Source organism: Periplaneta americana, chromosome 15, assembly GCF_040183065.1.
Source record: "Periplaneta americana isolate PAMFEO1 chromosome 15, P.americana_PAMFEO1_priV1, whole genome shotgun sequence".
Lineage (NCBI taxonomy): Eukaryota > Metazoa > Arthropoda > Insecta > Blattodea > Blattidae > Periplaneta > Periplaneta americana.
The window spans coordinates 69,788,208-69,805,755 of NC_091131.1; the positions used below are offsets into that span (position 1 = coordinate 69,788,208).

General features: G+C 33.8%; 1 protein-coding gene across 2 annotated transcripts in view; it reads left to right on the forward strand.

Moving 5' to 3' along the window:
- spin (Protein spinster) overlaps positions 1–15,750 on the forward strand; it is a 223,582-nt gene extending 207,832 nt beyond the window's left edge. The window contains exons 9-10 of one of the 2 annotated variants that reach the window (XM_069847631.1): positions 2,534–2,587; positions 8,998–15,750. In XM_069847631.1, the coding sequence (XP_069703732.1) occupies positions 2,534–2,587; positions 8,998–9,074 (131 nt within the window). In that variant the 3' untranslated portion in view covers positions 9,075–15,750. The remainder of the gene's footprint in view (positions 1–2,533; positions 2,588–8,997) is intronic. The other variant, XM_069847632.1, reaches the window with a different exon arrangement.
- The last annotated feature ends 1,798 nt before the right edge of the window (positions 15,751–17,548 follow it).

Genomic DNA, 17,548 nt, shown 5'->3' on the forward strand with positions numbered 1-17,548 from the left:
GACATTAGAAATATTTTTATTTACAATGATGCAAAAATTATGACAGAAAATTAAAAATATTTTATCCCTTTCTAATTTGTTTACAGAGACTTAGTTATCATAACACTAATGTAAATTTAACACTAATGTAAATTTACAAACAAAATTCTGTCGCCTCTATCTCCAGAGGAATTGATAAATCTAATAAAACGTCAAATTTTGAGATCAAATGTGGAAAATGAAATAATGAAATTTCATTAATAGGAAATTTGAAGGTGGATAAAACATTTACATTATACATATCATAACCTCGTTTGAGAATTTTTCTATCTTTTACTGTAATAATTAGGGCAAGGATTTTAATGCACAATAAAATACAAGAAAATGCATTATAAACAATGCAGTAATGCATTAAAAATTCGAAAAAATGCATTAAAAATAAAAAATGCAATACTTTTCTCTAAATGAGTTACAACACCAAATAGGATTCCAAAATTTGATTTTATATAAATAAGTTGACCTGTCAATTCCTTGTTAGAGAGAAGTTCCTGTGCAAGTTTAATGGATGCTGCATTGCTGCTGTCAAACATGTCGATGATGTTTTTCACCATAGTTACGTGCTCGCTGTAGTAGTTGAATGCTTCAACCAAGTCCCCCACTTTGTTAAAACTGGAGAAGGTGGAAAAGGAACTTCAGGAGCTACAGACTTGAAATGTGACACTCGAGAAATGCCTTCAGGAAGATCTTCACACATCCTACTGTATAAGCTGGTCGAATTCAGGAAACTGATTCCGAACTTCCTCTGCCACTCATCGTAAAGCGTGCTCTAGACATGTTACATGTACCATTTTTTAGTAAAGAGCTCGCAGAGAAGTAGCAGCTTTTGCCAAGTATAGTGCAGCGTCGGTCAGGAACAGGAACATTGTCATGTTGACTTTCACTGGGGTATAATAAACTGAAAGATTTATCAAACACTTTACTAATTGCTGAAAAATTCACTTTTTCTAGTTGTTCACAATTTATTACGAAAATTACACCTGAAACATTTTCTTCCATTGTGCCTACCACAATGTTAGCCACATAGCGTCGTGCTTGTGAATCTATAGTTTCATCCATATTTCCGTAATCTCCTGTATTGTTTTTTTTTTCTCGTAGCATTTCCAGCACATAATTTTTTCTTAGTGTTGAACAATCGGGTATAGCTTTTCCAGTATGTTTTTCTAGGAACTCACGGAACTTCAGATTATTCACTTTTGTCAGTGGAAAATCAGCAGAAATTAAAGCTTCACAGAGTTTTGCAAAAAAAAAAGAAGGGGGGGGGGAAACCGAAGGACATACTTGACCAACTAGCATTTGTTGAATCACTTGTTTTTCGTCTTGAATTCGTTGTAGACCTCTTTTATGCTTCTCTCTATTCACGTGTTGATCCACAGAAAACTTTTTTTCAACTCCAATTCTGACGTCGCATATTTTGCAATACAATATTTCACCATCTGTGCTGAACACTTTTTTCCCATACTGTGAAACATAATGCTTCTATGCAGTTGCAAAGTGGGGGATGCAGAACTCCTTACTCGTTTCATAAAATGGAGAACCAAGTCAATTTTCGTACTGGTAAAAACAAGAAAAGTAAATTGCCTTTCAGAAATGCACATTTCCTCGCAAAAACACATAAAAATAGTACGTAACAATGGTTGAAATAAGCACTAATATGCTATAAAATCCACAAAAAATGCAATATCCGCAAAATCGACAAAAAATGCAAATAAATGCAACAGCAAAGTTGCCTGGATAAGATCCTTTTCCACTAAAACGCTTTTATAACTGAGCAATGTATAGCCCTCATAAAAAAAAAAAAAAAAAAATGCAAATGCATCAAAATCCTTGCCCTAGTAATAATGATACCGGTACAGTATGTTGTGATATGTGTATCATAAATAACTTGCTCTTTTCTCTATATAAACTTCAGTGGCGTATACTGGTTAAAGGTTTTGGGCTACCGCTGACCCTATTATTACACAAAATATATCTAACAATTACTTTAATTTTAATTACTATGGTAAAACTAATAATACAAAATTATTACATTATGTTATATTATAAACTTTTTCTTTTGTAATTTCCTTGGGCTACCGCCGGTAGCCCGCAAAATACGCCCCTGATAAACTTAGTCATTCGATTAGTGTGACATTGTTATAAACCTCTGTTAAATATTTCTCATGCTTTTGAATAAAATTGTTACATATTTCTGCTGTTACAAAATGGAATGTACGAGATACATAATTATGTTGTATCTGGAATAATACTTTGCCTGTCATATCAACTAGTTTTAAAATAATTATTTAACTTTCAGTATTATAAACATGCAAATTTAAGTTCTTGTCAATGCAGAAACTTTCCAGTCAAATATGAGAGATTTAATTTTAAATGTTTTTCATTGTGTTGCATGTTTTTGCTTCCCTCTTGAAGCGAATGCATGCTGAAGCATCAGGGGCTTGTACTGTTCGCATGTCACACTAGACACATTTTGCTTCTTACTTTTGTTTACTTACAGCTGAGGGAACTGAATTAAAAGTTCACTTTAAGATGGCTACTCCAGATATTATAGGTTAGTTAAGTTAAACGAATTTTATTTGCATTTTTTGTTGGTAGTGACGTAGGCATTGTATCAGATTGTAGTTGGATTTCTTTGCATCTCATACGAGATACTAATTTTGATAATTGAATGTAGTATTCTAAGATTTTGAACCCAGTGTTGCTTATTAATTTTACTTTGAAAGGATCAACCATAAATTTGTAGTTAACAGTTGAGACACTGACTCACATTCTTAGTATGATAGACGAAACTACTAACTTATCCATTGTTTAGTTTTATAATCGTATTCCTGGAGAGCTTCCTTAGATTGATTTCTGACTACGAGATATCGTTTTAACATAACTTACTAGACAAAATCACATTGTAGTTAACACAGACCACTAATATATTTCTTGAACTAACATCTCAAGTTTTGATAATATGCATATGCATATCAATAGTTTGTAATCTCAGTGCATGCTCACTTTGAAGTCCTGTTGTATGTTTCATTTGTCATTTTAGCTATTAAGATTTATTTTCGCATAATTGCATATTATAGTAATTAATGTTACAATCTCTACTGTCATTGATCCTCTATAGTATGAATTTTAACTTTAATCACTATAACAACAGTTACTTTCTGCTCTTTTGTCTTGATTAATGGTAAACCAATATGTTCCAGTTATAAATAACCTAACTGACGTAAATTTTTTTTTCAGTTTGAATTCAAATTATTAATTTATTTATAATTAAAATTACAGGAGTACAGAATATTGAACTGAGTAGTCTTTCATAGCTGTTCTCCTCTTTCTTCTGATATCATTTACACTTATTCTTTCGAGATAAGTAATGTTTACGAGAGTTTCGAATACCCAAGTTCTTTTTTTTTTCTTCTCCCACCCCCAAACCACAGACGATGTGGTAGAGTACTGGCTGGTAGGTCTACCTCATTGAGGGGTGATGATAACTGGAAATTGATGGAATAATAGCTGAGAAATGAAAATACCCCGAAAAAGAAAACTATCACTCATGTCTTAGTTCATTGCAAATTTTATTTGAACTCGACAGCCTTCAGCATGGAAAGATGGCATTGTAGTTGTGTCACTAATGGTGTGTCTTGTTGACAATTGAGAGTTTTTAAAGTTTGTTTCAAATAAACATTGCTCGAAATTACACTTTAAATCAGAAGCAGTCTCCTATGATGAAATGTATTTTATATAATATGAAGTTGAGAGATTATTTTAATGCTAAAAAAAATCAATTTTGAGATTTTATAGAGCTGTTTTGCTCAACATCTTTGAGAAAGTCATTTGCCATTACTATCCTCCTTTTGACTTCCTGGCAGCAGCTTATGTTACTGCTAATAGTACACCCCAAGTATTTGAAGCTGTCCACCAGTTCTGCTGCCTCATTTCGAATTCGTATGTTGACCTTCTTCATTATTCTTCTGATAACCATGGTCTTCATCTTGTGTGCATTTATCTTCATCCCATACTGCTCACAGCTTCATTTAGCTCCAGTAACATATCTCTTAATATCATCTCTTCTGCTAACAACACCATATCAATAAATCTTACACACTTTATTCTTCTTCCTGCTACTATCACCTCTCCCATGTTCTGAAAACAGTTCTTCACTAAATCCTCCAAGTAGATGTTGAACAGGGTATGTGATAAAGGGCATCCTAGTCGTACTTCTCTCCCTAGTTCACTTCCCTCTTGACATTTCTTCTCCTATCCTCACTTTGACCCGTTGTTTCATATAAAGATTACTGAACAACCACTTCTCTTCCCAGTCCATACAAATTTTCTTCAGGATGTCCATCAGTTTATTCTAGTCTACTCTGTTGAACGCCTTTTCCAGATCCACAAATACTGTAAAGGGCAGCCCACTTATTATGATCACTTTGGAATTCTGCTAATCTGATAACATTAACCGATTGATAACAATGACCGAAAAATGTTGTTTTCAGTTTCCGAAATTACTTACTCATACAGACAAGCTTATTCACTAAAATAAAGTACACTGCAATACAATGTAAACCTAATATAAAACTGTAAGACAGTACTATACTATCACAAATTAAACAAATTGTTTATTATTGTCAGTCTTTCACTAAAATCAGTAGGCTTTAGCTCTGCAATACAATGTAAAACTGCAAGGATAAATGATATTACCGGCACTTAAATAAATCTTCTGTTGTTTTTTGCTTTTCACTAAAATCAAGTAGGCTTGCACTTTAATACAATATAAATTATATTATCAGCACTTATATAAATTGTTATTTTTCTTCGGTATTGGCAGCAACACTGCCTCCGTAAAATCTTCAGGCCATTCGTCTTTCTCATATATTTCATCACATAATGACAGAATTTCCTTCTTGTCTTCATCCAAGCATTTCACTAGTTCAATGGGGATTCCATCAACTCTGTTGCTTTCCCATTCTTGATTTCCCAAAGTGCTAGTTCTACTACTTCTTTCAGAATAGAAAATCGTTTTTGGTCTTCTAATAGTGCTACTTCGTCTTCTATAGCTAAGTCATCTGGACGATTCCCTGTTTCATATAGCTGTTCTACATATTTCGTCCATGTGTTCAATATTCCTTGTTTGTCTGTTATTTCATTTCCGATTTCGTCTTCTATCAACCACATTGATATCCAGTTCTTATTTGTGAAGTCCAGACATTTTACTTTGCGGTACATTAAAATCATATCTTCCTTTTCTCTCTAGATCCTCTATTTCTTTACATAACTGCAATCTCACAGATTCTTGCCTGTTATTTGTTTAAAGTTTATTCCTTACTTTAATACCAAATAATTCACCCTTCTCTTATTCTTCATTATTATAATCATATCCGCAGTGGAAATGCATACTGCACATCCCAGAAGGACGCAAGAGACCCACTAGTTTGTGCTTTCATAGATATTCAGAAATCCCAGGATCTCTTGAAAGGACGCAATAATCGCAATATTTTCTTCCTCCACTTTCCTTTTGTCATTTTCTCTATACTTACATACCCTTTACTTATTTTAATACCAAATAATTAATCCTTCTCTTATTCTTCATTATTATAATCATATCCGCAGTGGAAATGCATACTGCACATCCCAGAAGGACGCAAGAGACCCACTAGCTTGTGCTTTCATAGATATTCAGAAATCCCAGGATCTCTTGAAAGGACGCAATAATCGCAATATTTTCTTCCTCCACTTTCCTTTTGTCATTTTCTCTATACTTACATACCCTTCGGAGTAGATAGCACATTGGCAAACGAATTTCTTGCATAATGCACATTGTTTAGAGGTAGACAAATAAGATAAAATTTATACAGTGTTCACATCTAAATACACATTAATCATTAAAAATATACAGTTTGTTGTCTGGACAAATTCAGTTAAAATACAGTTAATCTTTAGTTGCTTTACATGTTTTGAGGTAATTGCAACCTCATCTTCAGTTGAAATTGAGCACTGTAATAAAATTATTTATATTATTAAATTTGAAATTAAGTTGTGGGAATATTCTTACATGACAAATGTATTTGATTGGTGTAATTCAGTGGATCAATTAAAATGTAATACTTTTCAAAATTTTTATCACTATTTAAAAGTAAATTATTATTATTATTATTATTATTATTATTATTATTATTATTATTATTATTATTATTGTTGTTGTTGTTGTTGTTGTTGTTGTTTTTTTTATTTTTTTTATTTAATGCGAGGTCATATCTGTCATGAACTGGTCGCGTTGAGTTGTGTAACTGTAATGAACTGATATTTGTGAGATCAATCATTCACTGCCAAAGGCTTTTCCTTGTCAGTTCGACCATATTTCTCTTTCCTCTGCTGTTTTAAATTCTTCGTGTCATTGGTTGCAATTCATTCCACTGTACATGTCTTTGATGTATTTTCGTCTCGATTTTCCTCTTCCTTTTTTACTAATTATTTTTCCTTCCAAGATATTAACTAAAAATGTTATGTCTAGTTATATGAACAATGAATTTTATTTTTCTTTTCTCTAATTTCCTAATAATGTTCTATTTTCGTTTACTATTTTTAAAACTTCAATATTTGGCACTTTATCTCTCCTGCTGATTCTTAACATTCTGTGCCAGATCCACATTTCTGTGGCTTCTAAACGATTCTTTTCTTGTTCTCAAATTTGCCGACTTTCATGTCCATATAATAATTAATTCATATTTTAAAGAAATCGGAATGACATCACCCAAGAAAGATTATTAAATTTAAGAGGTAATCCATTGAAGTTGCAGTGAATCATTGGGTTCATTGCTGATTATGGTCATGGTAGTGATGATGGATGACGACTATTTTCTTTCCAACATTTTCCTGCTTTATTTCTAATTAATTACACTATTTTTCCTCATTCAGCAACATTGTAAAACGTATTTTGATCCTTAAGTCAATTATCATCATTTCACTAACTTCATTCTCCATTTTATGGGAACAAATCTAGTCCTATTGCTCGCAAATACAGTAAACTACTTTATGCCTCAGATTTTGTTACAGATAGCATGTTGAAAATCACACATCGGGGGTTTTAAATGTGTGCTTCCATTAAGATCTCTATTTTTTAAACATTGCAATACAGATATTTAATATATTCAAAGAACATGTTGACACGACATTAATTCTCCTCCCAAATAAGATAAAGTTAGTGACATAACTACAGCCTGATAACTAGGGCTATGAAAAGGGAGCAGTTAAAGCTAGTGATGGTACCGAGTATAGCTGCAGCAGGTGGAATGGGGTGAATTTCCTCTCCAACTTGACGTAAGCAGCATACAGTCTGTAACACTGCTTACGTCAGTTGTAGGGGCTTTAACTGCTCCCTCTTCATAGCCGTACTGATAACTAATTGCCTGATATGCGGAGTGTGTTATCCATTATTTCAGTCGTGTATTTTTTGCTTTACATGAACTTCCTCTTGTAGAAATTGATATCATGTGGCTAAGAATTACCAGCAATTTTTTTGTGATATATGTAACAGTTATATTTGACAGTACACTGTAGTAATTGCAAGCAGGACTTATGCTGCCTCTAGTCCAGTAGTTCCCAAAGTGTGGGTTTTGACCCTGTGAGGGATTGTATAAAGAGCTGAGAGGTCGTGAAATGGTTTGCAAAATGAAACAAAAAGCGCCTTAATAACATACATTTTCGTACATAACGTTCAACATATAAATAAAATAAAAATTATTTTAGTAGTTGTTAAAAAAAAAAAAGGGTCTATCTAATACGATAAATGTGCCAGATTTTGAGAAAGTAGCTTCTCAAATCCGAACCCTGTATTCAATATATACACTGATTTCATTTTCAATTCCAAGAAGATTTCTCCCTTTTGTTGTAATGGCAATCATAGACTAGAAACTTATTTTGCATAAATACGAGTTTGAAAATTATATAAAAAATTTAAGAACTCCTTTTGTAAGCTCGAGGTATTCTTGCATTCTTTTGATCCAAAACTGATCTGCACTCTGTGAAAAAAGTATAGTTTCAACAGTCCATCAATATGTACATATTTCAACGAGTCTTTCCTCAAGATATACAGTATATATATTTTAATTTCAGCCAGTTGAACGCAATTGTCTAAACACAGATTCGTTATCCATCTGTGATTGTCATAGGCCTAATTGTTTTGAATTTTATCCGGAAAATACTCAAGAAGCTGTTGTTTTAAATTGAGCAAACTTAATTGCATTTCCGCAAATCAAACTTAGTATCTGTCGTATCATACATAGTAAATTATTTTCCAAGAGTTCTTTAATACACTTGAATAAATTAAATTTCTTTTCGTCAAGTGATGTCGATCAGAAAGAAAGTTCACTTATAAATCCGTCGATTTTATAATATGGCTGTTATTATGTTAACATCTTGACCTTGCGAACTATTATTCAAAGTGTTCGAAAGATACAAGGAAGATCAGTCTAATAAGCCTAAGAGAATTGAAAAATAAGTTTTCATATTTCAATTTTTGGTCTTGCAGATACTGGTACATTAGAAATTTGGTGGTACCGGTATTCACAAAGTTATCTTTTATATATATATATATATATATATATATATATATATATATATATATATATATATATATATATAATTTATTTCAAGAAATAGTCTGCCCAGGCATCCTGGGTTGCCAAAAACTCAGAATAACACACATATAAGAATAGTAATGATTACAGTAAGATAGATGAGCCAAATTTAAATGTGAACTAGGAGCTTAAGTTTAAGAAATAATAAATTTGTATTTTTCGAATGGGGTTAAGAACCAGTACGATATTGAGAGGTCACCAACAAATGTCTCGTCCGAAAGTGGGTCGCACTTTAATAAAGTTTGGGAACCATTGCTCTAGTCTTATAGATCTGTATATAATGCAGTTGAATAAGTTATGTATTGACAGACTTTGTTTATTTGACTTGCAGCAAATGGCCAGCCAACTCACCTCTATGCAGAAGATGCCCATTCTTCGAGGGATCAGAGAGAGAATCTCATGGCTTAAGTAGTTAGTGATATACTGAAGTAAGGCTGTTTGAGGCTATGCATTTCACGGTGAATAGAGTAAATAAATTGAGACTGTAATTATTAAATTAAGAAAAGACAATTCCAAAGTACTGGCTAATTGAACTGCAGTATCTCGCTTAATATTGTTAATTTAAGGGCAGTTTACTCTATGAGCAAACTGTATTTGTAACGATAGGCACATGTTTTCATTGCTTTTCAATATTGGAAGGCAAGCTGCACTCCGACATTACTTTTATACATAGGCTAAACATGCAAAGCAGATTCTTGCCACTAGTGTTCTTGCATTTCGTAGTTAAGAGTGTGAAAAGGAGTGAAAACATATTGTAGTACAAGTAGATTTAACAGTTCTCTTTCATTTTTAAAGAAAGAGTACATGAGACCAAAATCCAACATTTTAAGTGAAACACATACCTTATTTATTAGACTGCGTGTGTGCGTGTGTGAGTGAGTGCGCACGTCTGTGCATCAGTGATGTTTTGTTGTTTGTGTTTTTTTTTATTGCTTCAGAATGTTTCTGTGTATTGAGTGGGTGAGAGGGAGGTGGTATAGATTTTCATACTGAAGTTAAATAGGAATTTTAATCTCCTATCACAATGTGGTGCTAATAGCACATCAATTAAAATATTCAAGGCATTTATATTATTTTGGGAAAGATTATTGTACAGAGGTGTGGCAAGAACTTCTAATACATCACATCACTTCATCTTCATTAACTATACCTGTATCATAAGTACGTATTGTAGGAACAATCTTGAAGAGTTAGTGAATTGCATTTTCATCATGAAATTAAAAATAATTACGACATGTTTAACTTGTCTTCAATCAAATTGTTGTTTCACAGATATGATTAACTGTCTGTAGTTCATCATATTTTACTCGGATGGATTGATTTAATTTCTACGGTATTACTCTGCAGAAGTATAAAATTATATTTCAAGAATACACTTGTGCACAATTGAAAGTATTGTAAGTGGTTTCTTGTACTTGAATTAATTCTGGAGGACATTATGCAATATAAAATTAAAGGAAAATTTATTTTTTCAAAATCTTAAGTTTGTAAAAGTTACGTAAATATGAATTACACGTACAGGTGTGAACGAGTGAATTGTCTAAGTTGTAATAACTGCAATACCTTTTATAAACCTAAAATACCAAATGTTCTAATGAAAATTATAAGTTGGTGTTTACTTGCCACCAAATTTTTCATACTCAATGCAGTTCTCTTTAGAGTTTAAATTGTGGTTTGACTGAAGTATTATATCTTTTAGTACGGTATATAAAGTATACAAGCTACAAAAGCCATATTAACTATTTTACTCTTTAAATGAAACTATAACTGGCCACTAAGCATTTCAATATTATTACGTTCGCAAGCATGTGAGCACATCTGCTTTTGAGGATCTGTGTGACTGGAACTCAGAAGAGCGAAGTCCAAGACTTAGAAATGTGTTCCAGAAGTCTGTTCTGTGCTTGATAATAAGACATCTTAGTGGCATCATATACTGACTACACATTATCAAGACATTGAAATCTCACGTAAACGTTTTTGTAAAGTTAAAATGTTCATTGTATGTCTTGCTGTACCTGTCAGTCCCGAAAAGTAATTAGAAATTCTGACAATTTTCCTCATTTGAATATTTAAGCAAAATTTTCAAAATATAAATAGAGCATACAAGCTTTTTATATGAAGTAAATAATCTTTTCGCAATTGTAAAGAAAATGAAAGTTCAAATAATGCCTTACATTACTTGTGTATTGTGGTTACCTTTCTTAGAGAGTGTTACAACATTGTACAGTATAAAATAACATTAAGAACTGTGGTTTAAATGGCATATGGTAGAAGCTGCTTTCATAATTGAATGTAAACTGTACATAAAAATAGATATACATTTATGTTTTGCTTTTAATGCTGATCATTTGGAGATACTTGCTTCTTTTCGAATAAAAATATAGACTCTAAATGCGTTTGTAAGTACCTGTCATTGGATATCATTCAGCAGAAATGAATTGACTTGCACAATATTGGAACTGAGAAATAAAATAGTAGTATTGTATATTTCGATTAAATATAATAACACACTTTTAAACTCAGTCAAATAGACATACTGGAAACAAAAGTGAATCTTAAGTACAGAATGAATGTACAAGAATAAGTTTTGTTGATACATTTCTTTTTGCAGATCGTTATTCAATTGTAATATAATTTCTTGGAGAGTGAGAAGTTCGTCATAGTGTTTATCACATTTATGTAACAGCTATTTTATTTTGAAGAGCAACGATTACTGTTAAAATATCAGTGTCTTGTGTAATATCATATGCCATTTATCTCCCATTTTCGTAAATATGTGTATATTTAACAACAGTAAGGATGTGAGAGAGTATCAGTGCAGAGGAATGTAATTTCTTCTGGCAGTTATATTGTTAGAGTTCAGAAGAAAATCCATTCCACAACACTGAACTAAGTCTCACATTAAACCAGAGAGGGGAAAATATTGTAGTGTCCTGTATAAATCTGTGTAATGTGTATTATACTGCCTCCTATGGTGAATAGTGGTTTTCCGTCAAGTGGAAAATTGGTGCATTTTTTTCACTTGACGTTAGCTGTCGGTCTGACCTTTACGTCCATGCGGGTTTAAGTACCTGCACATTACTTTGCAGCTAAAAATAGAATATGTACATTTCACATCACATTCATAGACACTGTGATCCAGAATGCTTGTTCTGTGTTTGAACTGAAACATTTCGTGAGGTGTGTTGTATGTGTAATAGACAAAATATGCTGTGAGCAATGTTTTGTTCTGAAGTCAGAGTTCAGACTTCTAGGCCTGAAAGACAAGATGCTAACTTATCACGAGATAAGACTGATTACATTTGTGTCTTCACATATTTGTATATAGCTTGTAAGTTAAGACAATTAAATGAAGTGAAGATTCCCAGCTCACTCAAACTCTCTGTCACAGGCTTACTTATTAATGGGCGCACAACATGTTAAAATTAAGTTTAACATTTTTTATAGTCCTTCTTTTCTTTATTCCTTCTTTCCAGTTTTTCTTTCAATACATTTGAAACTAAGGTCATCCGTGCATGAGGCATAGTTTCATAGATGTATAAGCATAACGTCATGCTTACTACATGTAGCCATGAAACATTTACACCCGTGTTTCTGCACATGAAACATACAGCAAACTGCTTTTATCTGGCGACAAGATGTTGAGCAATGAAGATTTGATGTTGTATACTTACTGCCACATTCGGAATCTGTCCGTACATAGAGAGCAGAGTTAACTTCTTCAAACTACTGAAGCTGTACCTATTAAGCCAGAAAACATATATGTCCATCAGACATTGCCAGCGCGATTACTTGGCTAATTACAGTAAGCAGCAATACAAACAACACTGAAATTGTCGCTCATCTGCTGTCCATGTTTCCTCAGGAACCAAGTATTTATATTTTATATGATAGTTCGACATGTTGTATATTCAGTGTCTGGGTTAGTGCTGCAATTATGGTTCTCACAACAGAGGAGAAGGTGTTTATTGTCGAGCATTATTTCCGGTCATACAGAGTACTGAAATTACAAACATACATACATACATACATACATACATAGTCATTATAACATGCAAGACGACATACAGTAGCATGCAAATTAATCCGAACAACGTAATTACTTGCGCAAAAACACTCAAACGGGATAAAAAAAAAAGGATCTAAGACATACCTCAGTAATCTATGTGGCCTCCCTTGTTCCTAATAACAGCTCTGAGACGATTTGGCATGGATTCCACTAATTTCCCACAAATATTCTTCATTTCTTCATCACGAAACCATACACCAATGAGGGCAGAAATCATCTTCTCCTTTGTAGAACAATCCATTTTTTGCATTCTTCTTTTGCAAATTGACCACAAGTTCTCAATGGGGTTGATGTCGGGTGAGTTGCCTGGCCAGGGGAGTACCTGAATATTCTTCTTGTTGAAGAATTCTGTAGTTTTTCGAGACGTATGGCATGGTGCCAGGTCTTGTTGGAACACACCTCTGCCATCCAGAAATTATTTTTGCAGCTGGGGTACGATTCTGGTTTCCAATAAGTGAATATATTTGTCAGAATTCATCATTCCCTTGATAGGTATTAATGCTCCAGGCCCTTCATGTGTAAAACAACCCCAAAACATTACTTTAGGGGGCTATTTGGGTGCTTGTTGGAGATGACCTGCTGTTACTTTTTCGGATCCTTTCCGTACGTAAGAAACATGGTGGCCGTGGACCTCGAAATGAGGAAATGAGACTCATCGGAAAAAAGTACATTCTTCCAGTCATTCACTATCCAGTGTTGATGTAATTTTGCCCACATTAAGCGTTTTTTGCACATAACAAGGGTTAGCAGTTGCTTCTTAATAGGCTTACGAGCCCTTCGTCCAGCTTCCAAAAGCCTACGCCGCACTGTTGTGACGTGAATATTCGCCCCAGTGGTAGCCATTAACTTGCGGGTTAAGTCGACAGCAGTTAGTCTAGGATTTAATTTACTTTTTCCGACAATTAAACGATCATCTGCAGGTGAAGTCTTCCTTTTCCTGCCACAGTTTCCTTTTTTCTGGGGTGTGATGGATCCAGTCTCCCTGTATCGTTTTATGATCGAATTAACAGTAGCCAAACCGATGTGACATTCTGCAGCAATTTGCCTCTGTGTCATAGAACAATGCTCTGCTAATGTTATAATTTTAGACCGTTTTCGTGGAGTTGTATCCATTTGTGAAGATGACAGAATGTACACAGGATTGCAGTATTAAGTCTTCAACACAACTGAAATGCTTATAAGTACAAAATGACAGGCAAAATGTCACATATTTTAAAAAAAAGTAATGACAGACCTTCAACAATGGAATTACGCGTACTACAGATATCAATTAAAGCGGTATGAGCAGCTGTGAGGCCAACAATGACAGAAAATGTAAAAATATGTCGTGTTCGGATTAATTTGCACGCTACTGTAAGACTGATCCCATATGACGGAACTTCTCAACAATAGCTAATATTTTTGTGTTATTTGGTGCCGTATTGTTAAATTGCTTCTGGTACTGCTCTTTAATGTGGCGCAAGCTCAGCTCATTCTAATGCCTCACTCCATATGACTGGAATTAATGCTGATGATAAATACCTTCTCCTCTGTTGTGAGAACCATAATTATTGCAGAAATGAACACAACATTGAATTCGAAATATGTCAAACTATTATATACAATAAATAAATACTTCGTTGCTAAGGAAACATGGATGGTGGATGAGCAATAATTTCAGTGTCGTTTGTTTTGCCGCATACCGTGCTTTCTGAAGCCAGATGTTGCTTTGCCATGGCAGTGTAATATTATTGTAACTGTTAACTACAGAGATAAACAAAACTCGAAACTTTCAAGAGCCAGCCATCTCCCCTCCCCTCTTTTTCTTTTTAGGAGCCAGCATATTTTGCCCACACATGCAATGAGAAAATCATTCGAGCCCAAATAAAGATATATTTACTGAAATATATTAAACATTATCAAGTATCTATGCAATGCAAACACTCTCTCTCAGAGACGCTATGTGTTTTTCACTGAAGTGATATAGCGACTGTATTATCTTGAGATGCGCAAGAAATATAACAATATTAATCTAAAAAGTACATTAGAACTTTTTCCCATGACTGCTTTTGTTAACATACCTATTAGTTGTAGTGACATAAAATAAATCAGGAAGTCTTTAAAATGTTGAACTCAATAAAAAAAATTGAGGCTCCACATAAAAATTTTTAGGCATCCGAAATTTCTATATCCTGTTTAACTGAACTTTGTATCCTTCACACTGACGACAAGATTATTGCTAAAATCTTATGTGTCAGTCTGAATAAATATTAATTTTCAATCACAATGTGTGAGAGTGTTAATTTTCAGACAATTTAATGAAGGTGTTGCTATAAGAAAACAAAAACTCTGGAACTCTAATTGAGATTTTTATTTACTTGTCAATTTAATTTCCGTTGCTACTTAACTCAAACTCTTTCCGTAACATCTCTCCTTGTATAATCTTCAAATTTAATGGTTGTACAGGTAAGAAAATCTACCGAAAACTTGAACAAAATGCGAGGAATCAGGCATTTTGTTTACTGCTGAAAAACAAAAGAAACATGCATGCAGGCTAGGCTGTGGCCTAAAGAAATAAAACTCAGTTGGCTGTGCATACGGTACCGGTATGCTACACCAAGCTGCATGCAGCTAGTATACAGTGACGAAAGCGTGACACTGCAGCCCTATGTACAGATTCTCATTGAATATCATTAGCTGCTGCATAAAAACCTCAAACAAAGAATGCCGCATCTAAGAAGAATCAACGAAGCTATGCCTCGTGGACGGATGGCCTAAGCTTGAGTTTTATGTTTCTATATTGGACATGGGATGTTACTGTAAATTACAATTAAAATTAGGAGAAGGATTTGCTAAATGATGTCATCATTAATCTGGTATTAATAATTTTGCAGATGGTGGAGCAAGTTAAAAATATTTGGATCGGCATGGTATAATTATACTTAAAATTGTTTATAAATTAATATGTGCTCTATAAGTAAGCTTTTATTCCAAGTAACATCAAAGGGAGAAATAAAAGAATTTTTGTTGTTTTAATGCTGTCCCTGTGTTCTTTCCAGAAATATTAAGTTTGTTCCTCTCTCATTTTTTCCTTCTGAAAAATTGTCATATATGAAAGGGTTGGAAGAAGAAAAAAGATGGGCTAGGCTGTGTTGATGACATACCCACTGGCCTTTATTTAGGTGGATCCATGTTGGACAGCAAGAGGTTTGAAGTTGTAGTTTGTTGTGAAATGAAAGACATGTTAACTGTAGTAAATTATTTTATTTATTATAGGACAGTGATATGAGAAGTAACAAACATATATCATACAATTCACATCAGTGTTTTTGACAAAAATGTTAAGTGTTGCCTAGGTTGGTTGGTGGTGAACTTATTATGTCAGATCAACTCAGCGGAATCCAGGCGAGGGTGAAGGAAAAAGTATTCCCGTGGCAATTTTTATATATTGTTATGCACACAAGATGAATCTAGTGTTATCTCAGTCAGTTTCTTGCATTTATGCTTGCCATATATTTTTTGTTACAATTGGTGGTCTTGCGACATCTTTTTAGCTCTTCAACAAAGAGGACTTGCAGTTATATTGTCAGACTCCAAAGCAGCTATTCTATCAATCGTCTCTAAACACACACCTTCATCTCAAACAGCAGAAATAACTAAAATGCTCTCTCAATTAATATCACTCAATAAAAGAATTGTATTCCAATGGATACCATCCCATTATGGAATCCTGGGAAACGAGAATGCAGATGCTTTAGCAAAGAAGGGCAGCACTGCTACTTACAGACCTGTTACTAAATCTACATATTACTCTGTGAAAAGATTTATTAAATCTACATACTTAGACTTCAACAACAAAATTTGATAATACAGTCTCAAGGGAAAAATGGAACTCTGCATCATAATCCACAGTTAATTCCCGATTTACCACGAAAATCGTCTGTAGCTGCATTTAGATTGGCAACAGGCCATGACTGTTTGGCCAAACACCTGCATAGAATTGGAATATATCAGTCCCCTAACTGCCCATTGTGCAACTCAAACCAAGAAATGGATTTGGAACCCCTCAAAATCTGTGCTTCAGTGGCTGACCATGATAATATCTTTGAAAAATATTGGAGTGCAAGAGGTCAAACGCCTGGCATTAGAAAACAACAACAAAGAGGACTAATTTGCTGGATAAATTTCTTCGTAAACAATTTTCCCAACTTGTTCCTATGAGGTGGAACTATTCCAGTCGATTGGTACAAACTGTTGCTCAGTATTGTGATCAACTTGAATTATTTGAGGTCATCTTAGAATCCCATTGTGACTGAGAGAGTATGGTTATAAATGAAGCAAACTGATATTTGTCTAAGTTGCGTGACTTTCACTTCAATTTTTTTCTGAATTTATTTGAAGACCCTTATTCTTTCACAGAAGTAGTTTGCAATATTCTGCAGTAAAAGTGTTTAGATGGCATTACATATTGCTCTAGAGAAATTCATAACTTGAAAGAAACTTTGCTCTCTAAACACAAAATGATTTTGGAAAAATTTGGGAAAAAACTCAACAATCATGTGAGCTACCAAAGAAAAGACGAAAGATCGGCAGTGTGCTGGCTGTAGAGCAGTGGTCAGCATTGTGTGATTCGTGAATAAACCCCTTAATATAAGAAATGGGGTGGAGGGGTAAGGCATGATCTCCCTCCCCTTGTTCATTCAATGCTAAGCAGTTTGGGTATATTCTCACTCGTACTGTCTCTTTACTGTGTATTTCGGGCTGAATTTTATATGATGTATTCTTTCCCAACCACTGCTGTAGGGGATGAATATAGAAGGCTGTATAATTTTTG